The sequence below is a fragment of the Capra hircus genome, chromosome 8 (genome assembly GCF_001704415.2).
Source record: "Capra hircus breed San Clemente chromosome 8, ASM170441v1, whole genome shotgun sequence".
Classification (NCBI taxonomy): domain Eukaryota; kingdom Metazoa; phylum Chordata; class Mammalia; order Artiodactyla; family Bovidae; genus Capra; species Capra hircus.
The window spans coordinates 92,406,956-92,430,204 of NC_030815.1; the positions used below are offsets into that span (position 1 = coordinate 92,406,956).

The 23,249-nt window shown below is 34.6% G+C and overlaps 1 protein-coding gene across 1 annotated transcript; it reads left to right on the forward strand.

Moving 5' to 3' along the window:
• CYLC2 (cylicin 2) lies at positions 3,408-23,005 on the forward strand. Its single transcript, XM_005684258.2, has 4 exons — positions 3,408-3,443; positions 18,598-18,638; positions 20,028-20,149; positions 21,806-23,005. The coding sequence occupies exons 1-4, from the start codon at positions 3,427-3,429 to the stop codon at positions 23,003-23,005; spliced, it is 1,380 nt and encodes a 459-aa protein (XP_005684315.2). The 5' UTR covers positions 3,408-3,426.

Below are 23,249 nucleotides of genomic sequence, written 5' to 3' on the forward strand. Positions count from 1 at the left end.
CTTCATGGGAAATAGATGGGGAAACAGTGGAAACAGTGTCAGACTTTATTTTGGGGAGCTCCAAAATCACTGCAGATGGTGATTGCAGCCATGAAATTAAAAGATGCTTACTCCTTGGAGGGAAAGTTATGACCAACCTAGATAGCATATTCAAAAGCAGAGACATTACTTTGCCAACAAAGGTCTGTCTAGTCAAGGCTATGGTTTTTCCAGTAGTCATGTATGGATGTGAGAGTTGGACTGTGAAGAAAGCTGAGCGCTGAAGAATTGATGCTTTTGAACTGTGGTTTTGGAGAAGACTCTTGAGAGTCCCTTGGATTGCAAGGAGTTCCAACCAGTCCATTCTGAAGGAGATCAGCCCTGGGATTTCTTTGGAAGGAATGATGCTAAAGCTGAAACTCCAGTACTTTGGCCACTTCATGTGAAGAGTTGACTCATTGGAAAAGACTCTGATGCTGGGAGGAATTGGGGGCAGGAGGTAAAGAGGACGACAGAGGATGAGATGGCTGGATGGTATCACCGACTCTATGGACGTGAGTCTGAGTGAACTCCGGGAGTTGGTGATGGACAGGGAAGCCTGGCATGCTGCAATTCATGGGGTTGCAAAGAGTCGGACACGATTGAGCAACTGAACTGAACTGAACTGAATGAAAACTTCCGATACTTGCACAATTACAGGGTCACTTTTTATAACAAAAATACAGGCTATTATACAAAATCACTTTGAATTCACTTAGTAATTTTATTTTTACCTTTGTGTGCCATTGTTTAGTGTCTGAAATCATTTTGCAACACAGAGGGAAATGTCCAAATTGATAATCCATCTATGGATAGATAGATATACAAATCATACATATATACATCTTTATAGGTATATACACATAAATAGGTGAATCACTGAAACCATCACAAGCTTGAGAAACCTATTTTATCTAAGAACCACTTTTATGTATTAATATCTATCTATCTATATATACATATTTTATGGGGAAAATTATTTGCCATATTTTCAATTAGCAACATTTTGCAAAATCTTAGGAAATAACTGTTAATATAAAAAACCAGTTATCCTTACCTTTTTACTTTGTTATTTAAGAAATAAATAATTAATATAAAAATTACTTTATAGCCTACAAAATACTTACTGTGGGCTTAGAAATTCAGACTTTTCTTACTAAATAAGCACTTTGCCAGAAAACATCAGCATTAATAGTGTTGAATTAGTGGATAGTAAAGCAGTATATCAGAGTCAGACATGACTTAGTGACTCAACAACAACATTCAAGCTGGTGTGTGGTGGCATCTCACTGTAGTTTTGATTTGCATTTCTGTAATTATTAGCAATGATGAATTGTTTTTTTTTTCCGTGTGGTTATTAGCTAGCTGCATGTTTTCTTTGGATAAATGTCTATTTAGGTCTTCTTTCCATTTTTCAAAAGAGTCATTTAATTTTGTTGTTGTTATTGTATTGTATGAGCTGTGTTATGTTTTGAAAATTAAGCACTTAGCAGTCACATCATTTGCAAATATACTCTCCCAGTTCATAGGCTGTCATTTTGTTTTGTTTATGGTTTGCTTTATTATGAAAAATCTTCTAAATTTAATTAGGCTTAATTTGTTTATTTTTGTTTTTATTTCTATTACCTTGGAAGGCTGATCTAAGAAAACATTGGCACAATTTATGTCAGAGAATGTTTTGCCTATGTTCTTTTATAAGAGTTTTCATGTCTTATGTTTAAGACTGTAAGACATTTTGAGTTTATTTTTGTGTATGGGGTAAGGGTCTGATGCTGAAGGTAATGAGGAATTTAGGGGGACCCTCCTATGCTGGTGGGGGTATGTAAATTGGTACAGTCAGTATGGAAAACAATATGGAGGTTCTTCCAAAAATTAAAAATGGAGTTACCATATGATCTAGCAATTCCATTCTTGAGCTTACATCCAGAAAAAATTATAATTCAAAAACATACATGCATCTTTATGTTCATAGCAACACTATTTACCATAGCCAGGGCATAGAAGCAACCTAAATGTCCATCAACAGAAAATGGATAAAGTCACACACACACACACACACACACACACACACACACACACACACAGTGGAATATAACTCAGCCATAAAAGAATAAAATAATGCCATCTGAAGTAACATGGATGAATCTAGAGTTTATCATACTTAGCAAAGTGAGTCAGAAAGAGAAAGACAAATACTATACGATATCACTTATATATGGAATCTAAAATATACCAGAAATGAATGTATCTATGAAACATAAACAGAATCACAGAGATGGAGAACAGACTTGTCATCACCAAGGGAGTGAGGAGTTGGGTAGGAAAGGATTGGGAGTTTGGGATTAGCAGATGCAAATTATCATGCATATGGAGGATAAAAACAATAAGGTCCTAACTGTAGAGCACTAGGAAACTGTATCCAATATCCTGTGATAATCCATAATGCAAAAGAATGTGAATTACTTTCTTGTAGAGCAGAAATCAAAACAACAATTTTATTATTGATTCAAAAAATTATATATGTATATATATATATATATATATATATATAATTTAAGAGGAAAAAGAGTCAGCTGAAATTCCCTGAGGAGCTAAATAATGGCAACATATGCAAATACTATTCTATATAGTATTTTTATTCATATATATTAGTTGGATGGACTGGTAGGTAGAATTAAAATTTTCTAACTCAGCTCTATCAATAAGTTGATAATGTTAATAAGTACCTAGATTTCTTTAAGGCTTCCCTGGTGGCTCAGACAGTAAAGAAGCTGCCTGAAGACCTGGGTTCGATCCCTGGGTTGGGAAGACCACTTAGAGGAGAGCATGGCAACCCACTCCAGCATCCTTGCCTGGAGAATCTGCATGGACAGAAGAGCCTTATGGACTGTAGTCCATAGGGTTGCAAAGAGTCTAACGTGACTGAACGACTAAGCATGAGTACAAGTCTTCTTTAAAATCTTGTATCCATGTGCAACCAATAAGGTTACAAAAGTAAAAGGCAATGTAAGATTATGCAAAGGATTTAGCAAAAGACACATGAATGTCAGGGAAGTTAGGATTACAACCAAGCTTAACAGATAGATGTTTAGATTCATATTTTTGTCATACCATCCAATAAACTGAGCCTATATGAAAAACTACAACAGTTTTTATTAAGATGTAAATCAATTGGTTATTTTAAAACCATTTAGTCAGTACATGTTTATGAAAGTAAATACCAATATTAGACTGAGTAGTAGAAAACATAAAACACAAGTAAAAGTGGCTCTTCTTGTTGTTGTTGTTTTTTTTTTTTTTTTTTTTCCTTTTAACTCTCAGGGTTCTTGGGTAATTATGATGTCACCACTCAGCATCACTAATTTGAACTCACAATGCTTAAGTCCTGGAAAATCATAGGTGGGGGAAATGTCTGTACCAAGATTGTAAGTCCTCTTGTCAAATTTTATCTTTTAAAATAACTGAAATGCTCTAGTTAACTTTACATTTATTCTCTTCAGTGTAAAGAGATGTTTGCTATATTATTTTATTCCACTGAGAGCATGTGTTTAGTAGACACTTATGTTCTCAAGCAGCATCATAGGTTGTTTTGATCCAAGCCTTAACTAGTTCATTTACTTAAGTAAAATATATATATGACAATCGATAATTCTTTTTCAATGCAATTCTTCATTTTTTATTATATTGTATTTTGGATCATATAAAATGAAAGAATACATGATTGATATTCAGAGAACTATCATCTCCTTAGAGGCCATTTGGAAATTTATGGGAACATATTCTTTGTCACAGTGACTAAGGAATGTTACTGAAATTTAGGGGAAATAGGTCAAGGGTGCAAAAACTTTGGTAGTAAGTGGCACAGCTCAAAATAAAGAACAGTTAAACACTAAATGTATCTCCTTGAGAAATACTGAGTGTGCAAAAGTACTTTGCAATTTGAAGCAGATTATCCAGACCTTGGAGAAGGAGATGGCACGCCACTCCTGTACTCTTGCCTGGAAAATCCCATGAACAGAAGAGCCTGGTAGGCTGCGGTCCATGGGGTCGCGAAGAGTCGGACACGACTGAGCGACTTCCCTTTCACTTTTCACTTTCATGCATTGGAAAAGGAAATGGCAACCCACTCCAGTGTTCTTGCCTGGAGAATCCCAGGAATGAGGGAACCTGGTGAGCTGCCGTCTATGGGGTCACACAGAGTCGGACACGACTGAAGTGACTTAGCAGCAGCATCCAGACCTAGGATGATAATAGTATACTTATTCTTAAATTATCTTATGTTAAAATGAGCTAGAAAAATAAAACTTTTCAATTATTTAAAACTTTTATTTATTTATTTATTTTTACCGTGAAGACATGGAACAAAGGCAAAAGTATGTAACTTTGAAATATAAAGGAAAATGTAACTGGGTTTTCTTTGGACACTACTGTTAAAGGAAAGATAAAACACAAATCTTGAAAATAAAACAGGCTTCCCTGTGCCTACCTCTTTATAATATAATCACTACTTTAAAGAACAATCTTTGGCAAAATGTTTATAATTGTCATGATTGCTTTTTAGATGTTGGGTGACTTGCTAACTATTTCACAGTAATCTCTGCTCAGTCATACACCATGACAGAATAACATATTGTAATTTCTTTAAAATGTTTCAGTGCAATAAAATACTGATGTTATTATTATCATGAGCATTGTGTAGCTTTCAGAGAATTTCACCATAATGGTTAAGAACTTTATTTTTAGTTTTAGGACTATTTTTGTAATGTTGGTTTCTACTGTAATCCCCAAACACTTGTGCTGTTATAGAATAAAAGTGTGGTTGAATTCATAATCAAATAGCTTCATTTTTGGCCAATGACATACAAAAATCCTTAATAAAATATCATATACCTTCTGTCTCAAGTGGCAAGTTCTCATTCTCATTTTGAAATGCAGAAAATAAATTTCTACTTTTTCTTTCCTCTGAATTTGTCTGGCAATGATAGGAATTTAATATTAGGCTTACATTTCTGTTCCATGGCTATCAATTTTGTTCCTGATAAATAAAATTCTCCTCATTGGGCTCACTGTACCTTCCTCCCATTTATTCTTCTTTTGTATCTTTATTCATCTGAACCTGAAGTGTTTTACCTCGTTTTGCTTTCACCTCTAATGTAGGTTGTGTCAGTCAACTCTACCCTTCCATTAGTAATTTTAAGTTTGTCTAGGACATCTGAAGGAAGTGGAGAGGTTTTCCCCAAAATTTAGCATTACATATGGTTTCTAAAAATCAGAAACTCAAAAACTTCCAGTGTTAGCTTCCAAACCTCATATCCATTGTTCATTTTATCTTTCTCTTCCTTCAGTTCAGTTCAGTTCAGTTCAGTCACTCAGTCATCTCCGACTCTTTGCGACCCCATGAATCACAGCACACCAGGCCTCCTTGTCCATCACCAACTCCCGGAGTTCACTCAGACTCATGTCCATCGAGTCGGTGATGCCATCCAGCCATCTCATCCTCTGTCGTCCCCTTCTCTTCCAGCCCCTAATCCCTCCCAGCATCAGAGTCTTTTCCAATGAGTCAACTCTTCACATGAGGTGGCCAAAGTACTGGAGTTTCAGCTTTAGCATCATTCCTTCCAAAGAAATCCCAGGGCTGATCTCCTTCAGAATGGACTGGTTGGATCTCCTTGCAGTCCAAAGGACTATCAAGAGTCTTCTCCAAAACCACAGTTCAAAGCATCAATTCTTCAGCACTCAGCTTTCTTCACAGTCCAACTCTCACATCCATATATGACCACAGGAAAAAACGTAGCCTTGACTAGACAGACTTTAGTCAGCAAAGTAATGTCTCTGCTTTTGAATATGCTATCTAGGTTGGTCATAACTTTCCCTCCAAGGAGTAAGCATGTTTTAATTTCATGGCTGCAGTCACCATCTGCAGTGATTTTGGAACCCCCCCAAAAAAAGTCTGACACTGTTTCCACTGTTTCCCCATCTATTTCCCATGAGGTGATGGGACCGGATGCCATGATCTTCATTTTTCTGAATGTTGAGCTTTAAGCCAACTTTTTCACTCTCCTGTTTCACTTTCATCAAGAGGCTTTTTAGTTCCTCTTCACTTTCTGCCATAAGGGTGGTGTCATCTGAATATCTGAGCTTATTGATATTTCTCCTGGTAATCTTGATTCCAGCTTGTGCTTCTTCCAGTCCAGCGTTTCTCATGATGTACTCTGCATAGAAGTTAAATAAGCAGGGTGACAATATACAGCCTTGACGTACTCCTTTTCCTATTTGGAACCAGTCTGTTGTTCCATGTCCAGTTCTAGCTGTTGCTTCCTGACCCCCATACAGATTTCTCAAGAGGCAGGTCAGGGGTCTGGTATTCCCATCTCTTTCAGTTTATTGTGATCCACACTGTCAAAGGCTTTGCGTAGTCAATAAAGCAGAAATAGGCACTCTCTTGCTTTTTCCATGATCCAGCAGATGTTGGAAATTTGATCTCTGGTTCCTCTGCCTTTTCTAAAACCAGCTTTAACATCTGGAAGTTCATGGTTCACATATTGTTGAAGCCTGGCTTGGAGAATTTTGAGCATTACTTTACTAGCGTGTGAGATGAGTGCAATTGTGTGGTACTTTGAGCATTCTTTGGTGTTGCCTTTCTTTGGGATTGGAATAAAAACTGACCTTTTCCAGTCCTGTGGCCACTGCTGAGTTTTCCAAATTTGCTGGCATATTGAGTGCAGCACTTTCACAGCATCATCTTTCAGGATTTGAAATATCTCAACTGGAATGCCATCACCTCCACTAGCTTTGTTCATAGTGATGCTTTCTAAGGCCCACTTGACTTCACATTCCAGGATGTCCGGCTCTAGATGAGTGATCACACCATCGTGATTATCTGGGTCGTGAAGATCTTTTTTGTACAGTTCTTCTGTGTATTTTTGCCTTCTCTTCCTAATATCTTCTGCTTCTGTTAGGTCCATACCATTTCTGTCCTTTATAGAACCCATCTTTGCATGAAATATTCCCTTGGTATCTCTAATTTTCTTGAAGAGATCTCTAGTCTTTCCCATTCTGTTGTTTTCCTCTATTTCTTTGCATTGATCACTGAAAAAGGCTCTGATCTCTCCTTACATTGCATTAATAAGTTCTTTCATACTCTCGTGGCCTAGAGATCCACCTTGATATATAGATTAGGGTTTACCAGCCTTGGTACAGGTGACATTTTAGGAGGGATAACTCCTTTTTGGAGTTAAAGACGGAGTAGTGGGGGTGCACGGAGGAATGGGAGTCCTGTGTATTTTAAGATGTGTAGCAGTATTCTTACCTACTAGATGTCAGTATCAGCAAGTGTGTGTGTGTGTGTACATGTGTGCGTGTGCACTTAGAGCCATTCCTCACCAGAAAATCCCATGTGGCTCTTGACATTTGCCTTTATTTAGAGATCCCTCTGCAAATACAAGATTGACTCAGTCCCCTGTCAGTCCCTGGAAAACTTTTTGCTAATTCTTCTGTGCCCTTATTTACTATGCAATTGACACAGAACCCCCAAATCCAAAACCTGTTGACTGGATATATTGGGATATTCACACATAAAGGTTGTCTATGGGCATTTGAAATGAAACTGCAGGCACCAAGATATGGAAGCAATGTAAATACCCATTGATAGATGAATGGATAAAGATGATATATATGCCACATCTCTGTCACATATAATTCTTTGTGACCCCATGGACTATAGCCTGCCAGGCTCCTCTGTCCATGAAATTTTCTAGGCAAGAATACTGGAGTGGGTTGCTATTTCCTACTCCAAGGGATCTTCCTGATCCAGAGATCAAACTTGTGTCCCTTGGTCCCTTGTGTCTCCTCAATTGGCAGGAAGATTATTTACCACTATGGTGGTACCCGGTAAGCAACTATATATATATATATATATATATATGTATATATATATATATATATAGTTATTATTATACATAGGGAGAAGGAAATGGTGACCAACTCCAGTGTTCCTGCCTGGAGAAACCCACAGACATGGGAGCCTGGTGGACTATAGTGCATGGGCTGCAAAGAGTCAGACACAACTCAGCACATGTTTGACTTGTACTCATTTATATATTTATGTATATACACACATATATGTATTTCATATATATATATATGAAATAGAATATGGCTCAGCCACAAAGAAAGAATGAAATTGTGCTACTCTAACAAAATAGATGGACTTGAAGAATGTTTTGTTAAGTAAAATAAGTTAAAGAAAGAAAAATACTGCATGATATCACACATAGAACCTAAAAACATAAAACAAACTAGTGAATATAACAAACAAGAAACAGACTCTGAAATACAGAAGACAAACTTGTGGCTACCAGTGTGGAGAGGGAAGTGAGGAGGGGCAATAAAGAGGGAAGCAATGAGAGTTGCACAAACTAGTATAAATAAGCTACAATGATCTATTGTAAAACATAGTGAATATAGCTAATATTTTATAATTAGTGTAAATGGAAATGGAACATAACCTTTAAAATTGTACTTCTACTATAACATAAAGACTTCAACAAAATGAAATTGGAGGCAATATTATGTTATTGAGTGTCCTTACCCTATGAATTTATTATTCATTTTTATAAGTATTTCCAAACAGAGATACTATTAAAGGAAAAAGTAAAAGCAGGTGTATTTTGTTCTTATATTAAGTTTCCAGGCCAGAACTAAATCCTACAAACTTGGTTCAGTGTGTAACCCTTTAATAAAGTACAATTTCCAGTGGTAATATAGAAACAGATTTTTCTCTTGAAATATCTCCTGTCTCTTAGTTTGGGATCTCAACCTTTTATTCAGGAAAATCTAAAGCTAGCTTCCCTTTGTTAAGTCCTGAACATATTATTTTCCCTAATGCTAACAGTGTGTATATTCTTCACATAAAAAAAGCTCACAGATACTCAAACTTTTTTCTAACAATTAGATATGTGGATCGGAAGTAAAGACAGAATTGTGGCTTCTGTGCTCCGTTTAATCTTAGTTAAGATGAAGTGTTAGTTATTCTGTATGTATGTATAATACATCGTGTGTGTGTGTGTGTGTGTGTGTGTGTGAGTGCGTGCGCGTGTGAGTGCACTAAGTTGCTTCAGTTGTATCCAACTCTTTGTGACCCTATGGAGGACTCTACCAGGCTTCTCTGTCCATGGGGATTCTACAGGCAAGAACACTGGAGTGGGTTGCTATACTCTCCTCCAGAAGATCTTCCCTACCCTGAGATCGAACTCACACCTCCCCCATTGCAGGTGAATTGTTTACCGTCCGAGCCACGGGGAAGCCCAAAGACCTTAATATAATATATTCAAAGACCTTAATTCAAACATTAATTGTATCAGAAAATAACAGCCTTTCAACTTAAATGTCATGTTTCTTTTATTTTAAGTAATTAAATTAGACCATTTCCAAACTTTTGAGGGACTTCTTTAATGCGGGATAGAAATAAATTTATATTCACATAAAAATGGTTTTTAAATAAAACCGATTAAAACATATACTGGCAGTTTTTTTTTTTTTTTCATAAGAAACTTCAAAAATTAAATCTGAATACATCCTGGTCTAAAAAACTTTCTTGACTGTTACAGAGAGGCAACGAGAGAGATTCAATTACTAGCAGAACCAGACTTAGGGGAACTATAGAGTCCTAAAATAATAAATTGATTTAACTGCTTATGATGTGTGTAAATTTACATAGTGAGTGAGAACTATATTTGGATCATTGCTATTTTAGGGTCCTATAAATTCTCTTCAGTTAAAACAAAATTAAATGCATTGACTTGTTTTTAACCCTAACCTAGCCAACCTTAAGAAACAGGAATTTCAACCATATCATTTTTACATTTTGCGAGTTTATACTCAGTCCATTCCTCCCCTCTTCATAAATGGCTGCTAAGTTACCACTGAAAATCTTTCCTATTCCTGAAAATCATACAAATTAAATCATAACATTTATATGCTTTAATTTTTGGCTTCTGGAATTTTTTTTTTCTTTCAGTATAGCATTTTTTTGAATCACCCATGTTGCCATGTTGCATACGCTAGTAATTCATTCCTCTACATTGCTGAGTAGTATTCCATTACATGGATATACCATAGTTAGTTTACCCATTCCACAATTGATTGCTTTAGTTTTTGATTATTATGGGGTACTTCAGTTTTGGGTTGTTATGAATTAAGCTGCTATAAATATTTTCCCCAAGTTTTTGGTAGAATTCTTTTGGGTAAGCTACTAGTGAAAATACTGAACCATAAAACATGTGTATGCTTAACTTTATTTTAAAATATCAAATTACATTCAAAATTGATAGTACTATTTGTGTATACATCATTGATGAAGAACATGTCAGATGCTCTGTATTGTAGCTAATGACTGGTGTCATTAATCCTTAAAACTCTAGGTATTCTAGTGGGTTTAAAGTGTTCTTTTATTTCTAATCAGAGAAAAAAGGTTCTTTTATTTCTAATCAGAGAAATATATATTTTTACATGTATAATTTTTTCCTTTTCATCTTTCATTTCCCAGAGGATTTTTTTTTTTTTTGGTTTCTTTACATAGGTCTCATATATTTCAATAAAATTGTTTTAAAATAATTTATTACAAGTTATATTCTATTGTTTCTTTAAATGTAAATTATTTTATAATTATAAAAATATAATTGATTTATATAATTAGAGCTTATATGATCTTATTACATTCACTAAATATCTCTAAGTAATTATTTTTCAGCTGTCATGCAATATAGTATTTACTCAATCATGCGCTCTGTGAATAAAGGCCATTTTGCTTCCTGCCCAGTCTTAATGCTTTTAGTGCCTTATAGAACAAAACAGGGTCTAAGTTACAACACAGGAATGAAGTGAACATCCATAACTTGTTTACAGATTTTAGAGAAAAGACAGTCAATATTCCACGATTAATTTAATTTTAATAGTAAGGATTGTCTAGACTCATTTTATCAATTTGAGGAAGATGTGTTCTATTCTTTGCTTTCTCAGACTCTTTAATCATAAATGAATGTTACTTATTTTCAAAACTTCTAAATATTTTGAGATGATCAAGAGGATTTTCTTATATTTTTTAAGTAATTACACTGATTAATTCATATACCTTAAACTAACACATTTACATCCCAGAGAGTAAACCTCAGTGATCATGACGTATTAGACTTTATGTATATTACATATTGTTCAGCAAGAATAATTAAGAAATCGTTAAGGAACTTTGTGTCTGTAATAATGCATAGTCTATAGTATTATTATCATATAGTCTATAGTATGCATAGTATTAGTTATTAATATACATTTCTAGTAATGTTCTTGAGACATTTTGATGACAGTGTTCTTTATATCAGTCTCAAGAATGGGTATAAACCTCTGCTCCTTCTTGTTTCTGAAAAAATTTTGTAGAGTTAATATTTTTTCCTTAAGTTTTAAATTTGATTTATCAATAAAATGCTATGAACCTGTGCTTTGCTTTCTGGGAAGCTTTAAGATAATAGATGAAGTTTATTTGAGTTATCAGACTATTCACTGTTTTGTTGTTTCATTGAGTGTCAGTACTGGTAAACAATCCTGGAGAAGGGAACCCACTCCTGTATCCTTGCCTGGAAAATTTTATGTATAGAAGACCCTGGTGGGCTACAGTCCATGGGGTCACAAAGTGTTGGACACGGCTGAGACTAACACACTTATTAGTAAATAAAAAAATTTTACAAGGAGCTCATCTATTTCACTTAAGTTGTTAAATTTACTGTAATTAAATTATTACTGATATAGCTCATTATCCTTTAAAATATATATAATTATAAAACCTTCGTCTGTCCTGATACTGGTAATCTGTGTATTCTCTCTCTTTTTCTAATCAGTCTTTTTAAAAGTCAATACATTTTAATAATCTTTTCAAAAAGGAGACATTGGATTTTTATATTTCCTCTAATTTTTTACAATTATCATTTTGTATTGGAAAATAGCTGATTTGCAGGTTTCAGGTGTATAACAAAGTAACTCAGTTATACATATACATGGACAAACTCTTTATTAAATACTTTTCCCATTGAGGTTATTTCAGAATATTGATCAAGGTTTCTTGTGCTATACTGTAGGTCTCTGTTGGTTATCTACTTTTAAATACAGTAGTATGTATATGGCAACACAGGAGCCCAATTTATTCATCCCCCTACTTTTCCACTTTGGTAACCATAAAGTTTGTTTTTAAGTCTGTGAGTTCCTTTCTGCTTTGTAAAAAAGTTCAGTTGTATCTTTTTATTAAGATTCCACATAGAAGTGATTATGATGTTTATCATTATCTAACACATTTAATATGATAAATTCCAGGTCCATCCATGTTGTTAACAAATGGCATTATTTCATTCTTTTTCATGACTCATATTCCATTGTATATGTGTACCATATCTTTTTTATCCATTCCTTCATCAATTGACATTTAGGCTGCTTCCATGTCTTGCTTATTGTAAACAATGCTGTAATAAACAATGGGGTGCATGCACACTTCGAAACCATGTTTTCCTTCAAATATATGCCCAGGAGTGGGATTGTTGAATTATATGATAGCTTTATTTTTAGTTTTTTTCAGGAACCTTCATACTGTTCTCCATACTGGCTATACCAATTTACATTCCCACCAACAGTGTAGGTGGGTTCCCTTTTTGCCACATTCTCTCCAGCATGTATTGTTTGTAGACTTTTTGATGATGGACATTCTGACTGCTATGAGGTGATCTCATTGTAGTTATCACTTGCATTTCTCTAATAATTAGTGAAGCTGAGCATCTTTCCATGTGCCTTTTGGACATCTCTATGTCTTCTTTAGAGAAATGTCTATTTAGGTCTTGTGCCCACTTTTTAACTGAGTTATTCATTATTTTGGCATTGAGCTGAGTGTGCTGTTTGTAAATTTTAGAGGTGAATCCCTTCTTGGATGTATTGTTTGCAAATATTTTCTTCCATTCTGTGGATTTTCTTTTCTTTTTGTTTATGGTTTCTTTTGCTGTGAAAAATATTTGAGCGTAATTAGGTGACATTTGTTTATTTTTATTCCCATTATTCTAGGAGATGGATCAAAAATATATCGCTGCAATTTATGTCAAAAAGCATTGTAATATACTGTGCACTTATGTTTTTTTTTCTAAGAGTTTTATAGTATCCGGTCTCAGATTTAGGTCTTTAATCCACTCTGAGTTGTTCTTGTGTATGGTGTGATCCGATGTTTTAATTTCATTTTTTTACATGTTGCAGTCCAGTTCTCCAGAATCATTTATTGAAAAGACTGTGTCTTCTCCATTGTATATTCTTGATTTTTCATCACAGATTAGAGGAAATGCTTTCAAGCTTTTCAACATTGAGTATGATGTTAATTGTAGTTTTGAAATATGTAGCCCTTATTATGTTGAGGCATGTGCCCTCATTGCCCACTTTCTGGAGAGTTTTTATCATAAATGCTGGTTGAATTTGGTCAAAAGCTTTTTATCATCTATTGAGATTATCATATGGTTTTTAGTCTTCAATGTGTTATTGTGGTGTAACACACTAATTGATTTGTGGATATAGAAAACTGCTTGTATTCTTGGGATAAATCCCACTTGATAATGGTGTATGATCCTTTAAGCAGAGACATTACTTTGCCAACAAAGGCCCGTCTAGTCAAGGCTATGGTTTATCCAGTGGTCATGTATGAATGTGAAAGCTGGACTGTGAAGAAATCTGAGCGCCGAAGAATTAATGCTTTTGAACTGTGGTGTTGGAGAAGACTCTTGAGAGTCCCTTAGACTGCAAGGAGATCCAACCAGTCCATTCTAAAGGAGATCAGCCCTGGGTGTTCTTTGGAAGGAATGATGCTAAAGTTGAAACTCCAATACTTTGGCCACCTCATGTGAAGAGTTGACTCATTGGAAAAGACTCTGATGCTGGGAGGGATTGGGGATAGGAAGAGAAGGGGACGACAGAGGATGAGATGGCTGGATGACATCACCGACCCTATGGACGTGAGTTTGAGTGAACTCTGGGAATTGGTGATGGACATGGAGGCCTGGCGTGCTGCAATTCATGGGGTCGCAAAGACTCGGACACGACTGAGACTGAACTGAACTGAACTGATGATCCTTTAATGTACTGAAGGGATTTCATTTGCTAGTATTTTGTTGAGAATTTTTGCATCTATAGTCATCAGTTTATTGGCCTGTAATTTTCTATTTTTTTGTAGTGTCTTTGGTTTTGGCATCATGGTGATGGTGGCCTCATTGAATGAACTTTGGAATGTTCCTTTCTCTGTATTTTGTTTTGGAATAGTTTCAGGAGAATGGCTTCCTTGGTGACTCAGTGGCAAAGAATCCACCTGCCAATGCAGGTGATATGGGTTCAATTCCTGGGTCAGAAAGACCCCCTGAAGAAGGAAATGAAAACCCACCAACTCTTCTCTAAATATTTAAGAGACTTAGCCTGTGAAACCATCTGGTCCTGGACTCTTCTTTGTTGGGAATTTATAAATCACAGTTTCAAATTCAGTACTTGTGATTGGTTTGTTCGTATTTTCTATTTCTTCCTAGTTCAGTCTTGGGAGATTGTAATTGTCTAAGAATTTGTCCATTTCTTCTAGATTGTCCATATTATTGATATATAATGCCATGAGTAATCTATTATGATATTGTATATTTCTTTAATGTCAGCTCTAACTTCTTTTTCATTTGCTATTTTATTGATTTGAGTCCTCTTCCTTTTTCTCTTGATGAGTCTCATTAACAGTTTATCAAATTTTGTTTATCTTTTCAAAGAACCAGCTTTTAGCTTCATTAATGTTTTTATTGTATTTTCATCTCTAATTCACTTATTTATGCTGTTATCTTTCTGAATTTTGTCCTACTAGTTTTGGGTTTAGTTACTTCTTTAGTTACTTTAGGGTAGGTTAGATTGTTTATTAGAGATTTTTCTTGTTGCCTCATGTAAGATTGTATTGCTATAAACTTTCCTCTGAGAACTGCTTTTTCTCTGTCTCATAGGTTTTGAATTGTGATACTCTCATTGTCGTTTGTCTCTAGGTATTTTTTAATTTCCTCTTTGATTTCTTCAATGGCCAATTGATTGTTTAGTAAGTTTTTTTTTTTTCCTCTACATGTTTATGTTTTTTAGGCTTTTTTAAAAACTGATTATTATTGTCATAGTCTTGTGTTCAGAAAATATGCTTGATATGATTTCAACTTTCTTAAATTAACCAAGGCTCATTTTGACACCCAGAATATGATCAATCCTGAGGAATGTTCCATGTACATTAAAAAAAAAAAAACAAACACATTCTTCTGCTTATGATGGAATGTTCTACCAATATCAATTAAGTTCCCCTGTAAGTATCAAATAATTATGGGCACACTTTCTTCAAATTCTAAAAGTGATCAAGTCCATCCCCAAGAAAAGAAATGCAAAAAATAAAAATGGTTGTCTGAGGAGGCCTTACAAATAGCTAAGAAAAGAAGAGAAGCAAAAGACAAAGGAAAAAAGCAAAAATATACTATCTGAATGCAGAGTTCCAAAGAATAGCAAGGAGAAATAAGAAAGCCTTCCTCAGTGATCAGTACAAAGAAATAGAGGAAAACAATAGAATGGGAAAGACTAGAGATCTCTTAAAAATTAGACACACCAAGGGAACATTTCATGCAAAGATGGGCTCAATAAAGGACAGAAACAGTATGGACCTAACAGAAGCAGAAAATATTAAGAGGTGGCAAGAATACAAAGAACTATACCAAGAAAGATCTTAATGACCCAGATAACAATGATGGTGTGATCACTCACCTAGAGTCAGACATCCTGGAGTGCAAAGTCAAGTGGGATTTAGGAAGCATCACTATGAACAAAGTTAGTGGAAGTAATGGAATTCCAGCTGAGTTATTTCAAATCCTGATGTGGTGAAAGTGCTGCACTCAATATGTCAGCAAATTTGGAAACCTCAGCAGTGGCCACAGGACTGGAAAATGTCAGTTTTCATTCCAATTCCAAATAAAGGCAATTCTAAAGACTGTTCAAACTACTGCACAATTGCATCCATCTCACATGCTAGCAAAGTAATGCTCAAAATTCTCCAAGCCAGGCTTCAGCAATACATGAACCGTGAACTTTCAGATGTTCAAGCTGGATTAGAAAAGACAGAGAAAGAACATATTAAATTGCCAACATCTGTTGGACTATAGAAAAAGCAAGATAATTGCAGAAAAACATCTATTTCTGCTTCATTGACTACATTAAAGCTCTTTACTGTGTGGGTCACAGAAAACTGTGGGAAATTCTTCAAGAGACGGGAATATGAGACCACCTTACCTGCCTCATGTGAAAGTTGTATGCAGGTCAAGAAGCAACAGGTAGAACTGGACACTGAACAACAGGACTGGTTCCACATTGGGAAAGGATTACGTCAAAGCTGTATATTGTCACCCTGCTTATTTAACTTATTTGCAGAGCACATCATGTGAAATTCCAGGCTGGAGGAAGCCCAAGCTGTAATCAAGATTGCTGGGAGAAATATCAGTAACCTCAAATACACAGATGACATCACCCTTATGGCAGAAAACAAAGAGGAACTAAAGAGCCTCTTGATGAAAGTAAAAGAGGAGAGTGAAAAAGCAGGCTTAAAATTCAACATTCAGAAAACAAAGGTCATGGCATCCAGTCCCATCACTTCATGGCAAATAGATGGGGAAACAATTGAAACAGTGACAGACTTTTTTTTTTCTTGGGCTCGAAAAATCTGCAGATGGTGACTGCAGCCATGAAATTAAAAGACACTTGCTCCTTGAAAGAAAACCTATTTCCAACCTAGACAGCATATTAACAAGCAAAGATATTTCCAGCAAGGTCTGTCTAGCCAGTAGTCATGTATGGATATGAGAGTTGGACCATAAAGAAGGCTGAAGAATTGATTCTTTTGAATTGTGATGCTGGAAAACACTTTAGAGTCCCTTGGAGTGCAAGGAGATCAACCCAGTCCATCCTAAAGGAAATCAGTCCTGAATATTCAGTGGAAGGACTGATGCTGAAACTGAAGTTCCAGTACTTTGGCCACCTGCGAGAAGATGTGACTCATTAGAAAAGACCTTGATGCTGGGAAAGACTGAAGGTAGGAGGATAAGTGGAAGATAGAGGATGAGATGATTGGATGGCATCACTGACTAAATGGACATGAGTTTGAGCAAGCTGGGAATTGGTAATGGACAGAGAAGCCTGGTGTGTTGGAGTCAAAAGAGTTGGACATGACTGAGCAACTGAACTGATGAGTTCAAATCCTTGTTGTTCAAGGGTCAACTGTAACTTTGTTATTGATATTTAATTCAATTTCTTTATGATCAAAGAATATTCCTCAGATTACATACAATTTCATGGACCATGCTTATGTACCACTTTAAAATCTCATATATAATAACGTTTTTCCTGTTTCAGAACACTTAGGAAAAAAAAAAGTTAATAACCATGGTTGAAAAAAAAAAAATTTCACCAGTGTATAAATGTACATTGGCTAGATCTAAGCTTAGAGATTTAGATATAGTAGGACAAGTAATTTTAATACACATCTCCAGTCAAGAAATACTAGGTCAGATAACTTAATAGTCAATACATCTTCAATTTTATTCAATTAATTAATTCAAATTTTTTGTAGAGCGGCAAACGTGTGCCAGGTTTTTTGCTGGGAAGTAAAATTGTAATGAAGCTACCAAGATACTTTTTTTTTTTTTTACTATATTTTATTAGTATTATTTATGCAATGTCAAAAAAAGTAAAATGCTTTGTGGTCATGTGTGTTTTTAGGTGGATGCATGTGTGTGTGTGTGTAAAACTGAAACTCATGATCATCAGTGACTTTATTTTTATAATATAATGGGCTAATGTATAAATATATTCCTTTAACAGATCATATTTTGTGCCTTAGTTAAAATAAATAAGAATTAGATATAAAATGTTTCTTTGTTAGCATCAACATGCATTTATACTGCTAAGACAAATAGAAACTACTTTATAACACCAGTTTTATTTATCTTGAAAACATCAAAATCCATATCAATAATTGTGGTAACCACTGACCAACACACACATACACACATTCACATCTCATGGGAAAACCATTTATTAATTTGGATTTGGTTAAATTCTGAGATTATTTTGAGGATCTCGCCTTACCTAGGCATAGTCTTTTTAAGACTATATCTTATAATTCTTATAGTGTCTTACAGTTCAATTTTAAGAGTCTTTGGAACACAGAGTGGGGAAAATTTCACTCATGGTTTCACATTAAAAATAAATCATAAATGTCAATATTTAAGATAATGTCAATTGAGTTTTTTCTGAAAAATCTTTACCCACCTTATTTTAATTCTGTTGAAGTTTGTGCTAAAAACATGTATTTACCGCTCTCCATTTTTCTGTGATCTTACATAATAAACAGAAAGAATGCAAACTATTTCTCTAGCTTGCAGTGGCAAGTGTTTGTGTGTAATAATGATAATTAAATAGAGTGATTTTATATAAATTGATTAAAACTTTTCCCTCTTATTTTAATAGCCAAAAAATAAACTTTGGAGCATATGATAATTACGTTCCAGGTAAGAAAGAGTTCATTTAAAAAAAAATATGTAAGTAATTTTAGGGATAAGTAATATAACAACAGCTGTTATGGAGCATTATTAAAAATCAACTTTTAATTTTTTAAGCACTTTTATGACGGGTTCAGTAAATACCTTCTAAAGATATTTTGTCTTTAATTCAAAGAAAATTAACTAAATATGTTTAGCAACATAAATAAGAACAAATTTACATGTTAGAACTCAAAACAATCAGAAAATCTTACATGAAAAGCAGTGTAAAAAACGAATAAACAACTTCTCATCTGTGTCAGAAATGTCTTCTGCTACATTCCTGATACTCTGTACCAGACTTATAACTGACAAAGAATTCATTACTTGACAAGGCCAGTCAACCTGATGTTGAAGTGTAAGTAAGTGTTAGTTGCTTAGTCATGCCCGACTCTTTGTGACCCCATGGACTGCAGCCCACCAGGCTCCTCTGTCCATGAGATTTTCCAAGCAAGGATACTGGAGTGGGTTGCCATTTCCTTCTCCTTCTCTGATATCAAGTAATCAATTTTAACTCATATATTGAACTTAAACTCATCTTTCATTTTGCATATTTTCTCACTGATCCTGATTCTGTCTTTAGAATGACAAGTCTCATATATAGCATGTTTTGCACATATTTAAATTGAGGGGGGTTCATGTTTGGGAATGCATGTAAGAATTAAAGATTTTAAACTTAAAAATTAAAAAAAAAAAGAGTGTGAGGGAACACAAAAATATATTAATGGTGGGACAATGACTACATATTTTGAAAATGTAAACTGGAAGTATCTTTAACAATTTAATTTTGCAAAGTAATGTTTAATTCCGTGGTCCTACTCTGGGAATCTATGAAGGAATAAAAGCATATGTACATGATAAAAAATAAAATAAAATAAATAAAAAGCAGAAATAAAGTACAAAAAAAAAAAAGAATATCTTAGACCCAATTGTATATTTACTGATTATTTTAAACAAGAAATGTGCTAAGTGCGTTGGAAGCTACAGAAGTAGTTACCACATCTTCTGTTCTCAGCAGAATTGTATTCCAACCAAAAGAGTATTAAAAAGAAAAATCTAGAATGGAGAGATAGAAGGATGAAGAGGAAACAGTAAAATTGCTTCTTTCTATTTACATTATAGACTATATTAGTTTCACAGTGACTATATAGCTAACCATAAAGCTGGTCAAAATTTTAAAATGATCAAATTTAATTTCCTCATATTAATAATAATAATTTTCAAATACTACCAAATGCATGAAACCATAATTTATATCATTTATTTATTCATTTACAAACAATTACCTTACTGCCATTTTAGACCTGATAAAATTCTATTTACTCTGAGATATATACTTATTTTTTGTTTTTATTTCAGTCAGTGAATTAAGCAAAAAATCATGGAATCAGCAACACTTTGCCCTGGTATTTCCCAAACCACCAAGGCCAGGAAAAAGAAGGAGATCAAAACCTTCCCAACTACGAGAAAATATAAGTCCAGTGAGTATTGAAAAAGTTATATAATGTTACTCATAATAATCTTAAAATCATGAATATATTATATATGTTATAGATCAGGGCTGACCAATGGGATTTCTGTGATGATGGAAGTATTTTATATCTTTACATTCTAATTCCAATATTGCTACTGAACATTTGAAATGAGACTAGTGCAACTGAGCAATTGGATCTTATAATTTAATTGGATTCAGTTCACATGAGGCTTTTAACTAGCATACTGGACCATACATGTGTGTTAAGTCGCTTCAGTAGTTTCTAACTCTTTGCAACCTTATGGACTGTAGCCCACTGGACTCCTCCCTCCATGAGATTCTCTAGGCAAGAATACTGGAGTGTACTTCCATACCCTTCTCCAGGGGATATTCCCAACAGAGGGATCTAATCCCCATCTCTTATGCCTCTTAAATTAAGAGACAGCTTATTTACCACTAGTGCCACCTGGGCAGTCCATGAATAGTACAGTTAAAGGTAATTCAATTCTACTACTTGGAGAAAGTAGATATATTTTCTTTGCATTTCACTGTATAAAAAAATATTCCCATATTTTCTATCAAATATTAGTTCAGCAATATCACATTACAGAAAATATGTATCCAAGAAACATAGAAATCTTGATATCCTAATATTACAGTTAGTATGAACATTCAGAAAATATTCCTCAGCTGGAGATATCCCCTCATTAGAATCATGGAGTTACATCATACACTGAGAAAGTTTCAATGCTTTCTCATTTCCAGAAATACATAATTCAGAATTCTGAGCATTAGAAGATTAATATTTCCCAATGTTTCTGGGATCATGGAATATGAAAAATTTCAAGAAAAGTTTTCACCAAATGATGTATCTTCAACTCTTGTTGATGTAACCCAATTTCTTCTGTTTTTTTTTTTTAATGTTCTTCTTTCTTTTTTCTTTCTTGTTTGTTTTACCATTCATTGACATTCTTTCCAAAATTTGTTATTTTTGCAATTAACTTTTTAAAAATATTTGACTAGGAGTTGAAAACAGAATACACCATTCTGCAGAAACTAGTTGTCAATGAAAGATTATTGCTTTCATTATTGCAGGTTCTTAGCTGATGTTCAAATTATATCTTGTCAAGGAGAAGAGTACCAGGCTTTTAATTTTAACCACAGGTAGCATTCAAACTTCCAGAAATCTTGAACGTGACAATAGAGACCAGGATATGCTTGAACATAAAACTTTTAGATATTAGAGAATAATTAGTTCCTGAGTTAGCATAGAAATGACAAGTGGGTAAGATATTCCAACAAGCTTCAAGAACACAGAGTTAAAAAAAAAAAAAAAGTCTCTCATGATTGTGAAAAGAGCTTATGATATGTCATTAGAAAGTGGAGGTTTCTGAGCATTTTAACATAAATCTTGAGGGAATTATGAAGGTCCTCTAAATTAAAATTAGCCCCAAAATGAGGTATGACTGTCCTTTAGTACAACAAGGAACAATTTTTTTTTTAAAAAAAAAAGCACAATAAACTATGTAAACTACCATTTATCCTCTATTTATCAAAATCTAAAATATTTTCATGGTCAAAGTTGAATGCATTCAATATCTGGTAAAAAGGGCTGTGTAATTCACACACAAATTGTTCATCATTATTCTAACCAATATTTCAGAATTATGATGCAGAGAAGTTAAGGGGAGATCGTAAACGACCTTTATGGATGCACCGTTCTTTAATGAGAATTTCTGAGAGACCATCTGTTTATTTAGCTGCCAGGAGTCAGCATCCCCAGAAAGCAACTTCTCCCTCCAAGGAGGATGCTAAAAAGGCAGCTAAACCTTCATCTTTGATGCTTAAGAAAAGTAAAGAAGACAAGGACAAATCAGATTCAGAAGCAGAGTCCACAGTTTCAAAGGAAAAATCCAGGAAACTTTCAAAAGCTCAAGAAGAGAAACCAGATGAAAAGAAAGACTTAAAAAAAGAGAGAAAAGATTCAAAGAAGGGCAAGGAATCAGCGACAGAATCTGAAGATGAAAAAGCAGGTGGAGAGAAAGGTGCTAAAAAAGATAGGAAGGGCTCAAAGAAGGGCAAGGAGTCTCCTTCAGATTCAGGAGGTGAAAAAGGAGATGCAAAGAAAGATTCCAAAAAAGATAAGAAAGATTCAAAAAAGGGCAAGGAGTCTGCTACAGAATCAGAAGGTGAAAAAGGAGATGCAAAGAAAGATTCCAAAAAAGATAAGAAAGATTCAAAAAAGGGCAAGGAGTCTGCTACAGAATCAGAAGGTGAAAAAGGAGATGCAAAGAAAGATTCCAAAAAAGATAAGAAAGATTCAAAGAAGGGCAAGGAGTCTGCTACAGAATCAGAAGGTGAAAAAGGAGATGACAAAAAAGATAAAGGTAAGAAAGCATCAAAGAAGGGCAAGGAGTCTGATTCAAAGACAGAAGGCGAAAAAGAAGATGCAAAGAAAGATTCCAAAAAAGATAAGAAAGATTCAAAGAAGGCCAAGGAGTCTGCTACAGAATCAGAAGGTGAAAAAGGAGATGCAAAGAAAGATGACAAAAAAGATAAGAAAGCACCGAAGAAGGGCAAGGAGTCTGCTACAGAATCAGAAGGTGAAAAGAAAGATGCAAAGAAGGATAAGGAAGGGAAAAAGGAGCCAAAGAAAGCCGGTGAGAAAGGTGATGAATCAAAGGACAAAAAAGATTCGAAGAAGAAGGATAGTAAAAAAGAAAAGAAGGATGAGAAGAAGCCTGGCGAGGCAGAAAGTGAACCAAAGGATGCAGCCAAGAAGGATGCCAAGAAGGATGCTAAGAAGGACGCCAAGAAGGATGCCAAGAAGGACGGCAAGAAAGATGCCAAAAAGGGAAAGTAGGCCTTGGATGAAAATTCAAAAGCATATTTGATGAAACAATTTTAGTAGTCTGAAACTGCATCTATGAGTGGAAGTGGTATCCAAAGAACTAATGACATAATTTGTAAAGTGGGGGAAAGACGAATTCAAAAGATGGACTCAGAAAAGCTTCATTTAAAAAAAATAAGGTAAAACATTAGAAGGGCTTGGCAGTTAATTACACAAAATTTGGAGAGATGAGGATTCAACGAAAGACCCCCAGAAA

Excerpts from the sequence above, each read along its gene's own strand:
- CYLC2 (XM_005684258.2), top strand. Across the intron at positions 18,639-20,027 it reads ATATGATAATTACGTTCCAG|TCAGTGAATTAAGCAAAAAA; the intron begins GTAAGAAAGAGT and ends TTTTTATTTCAG. Across the intron at positions 20,150-21,805 it reads TACGAGAAAATATAAGTCCA|AATTATGATGCAGAGAAGTT; the intron begins GTGAGTATTGAA and ends CCAATATTTCAG.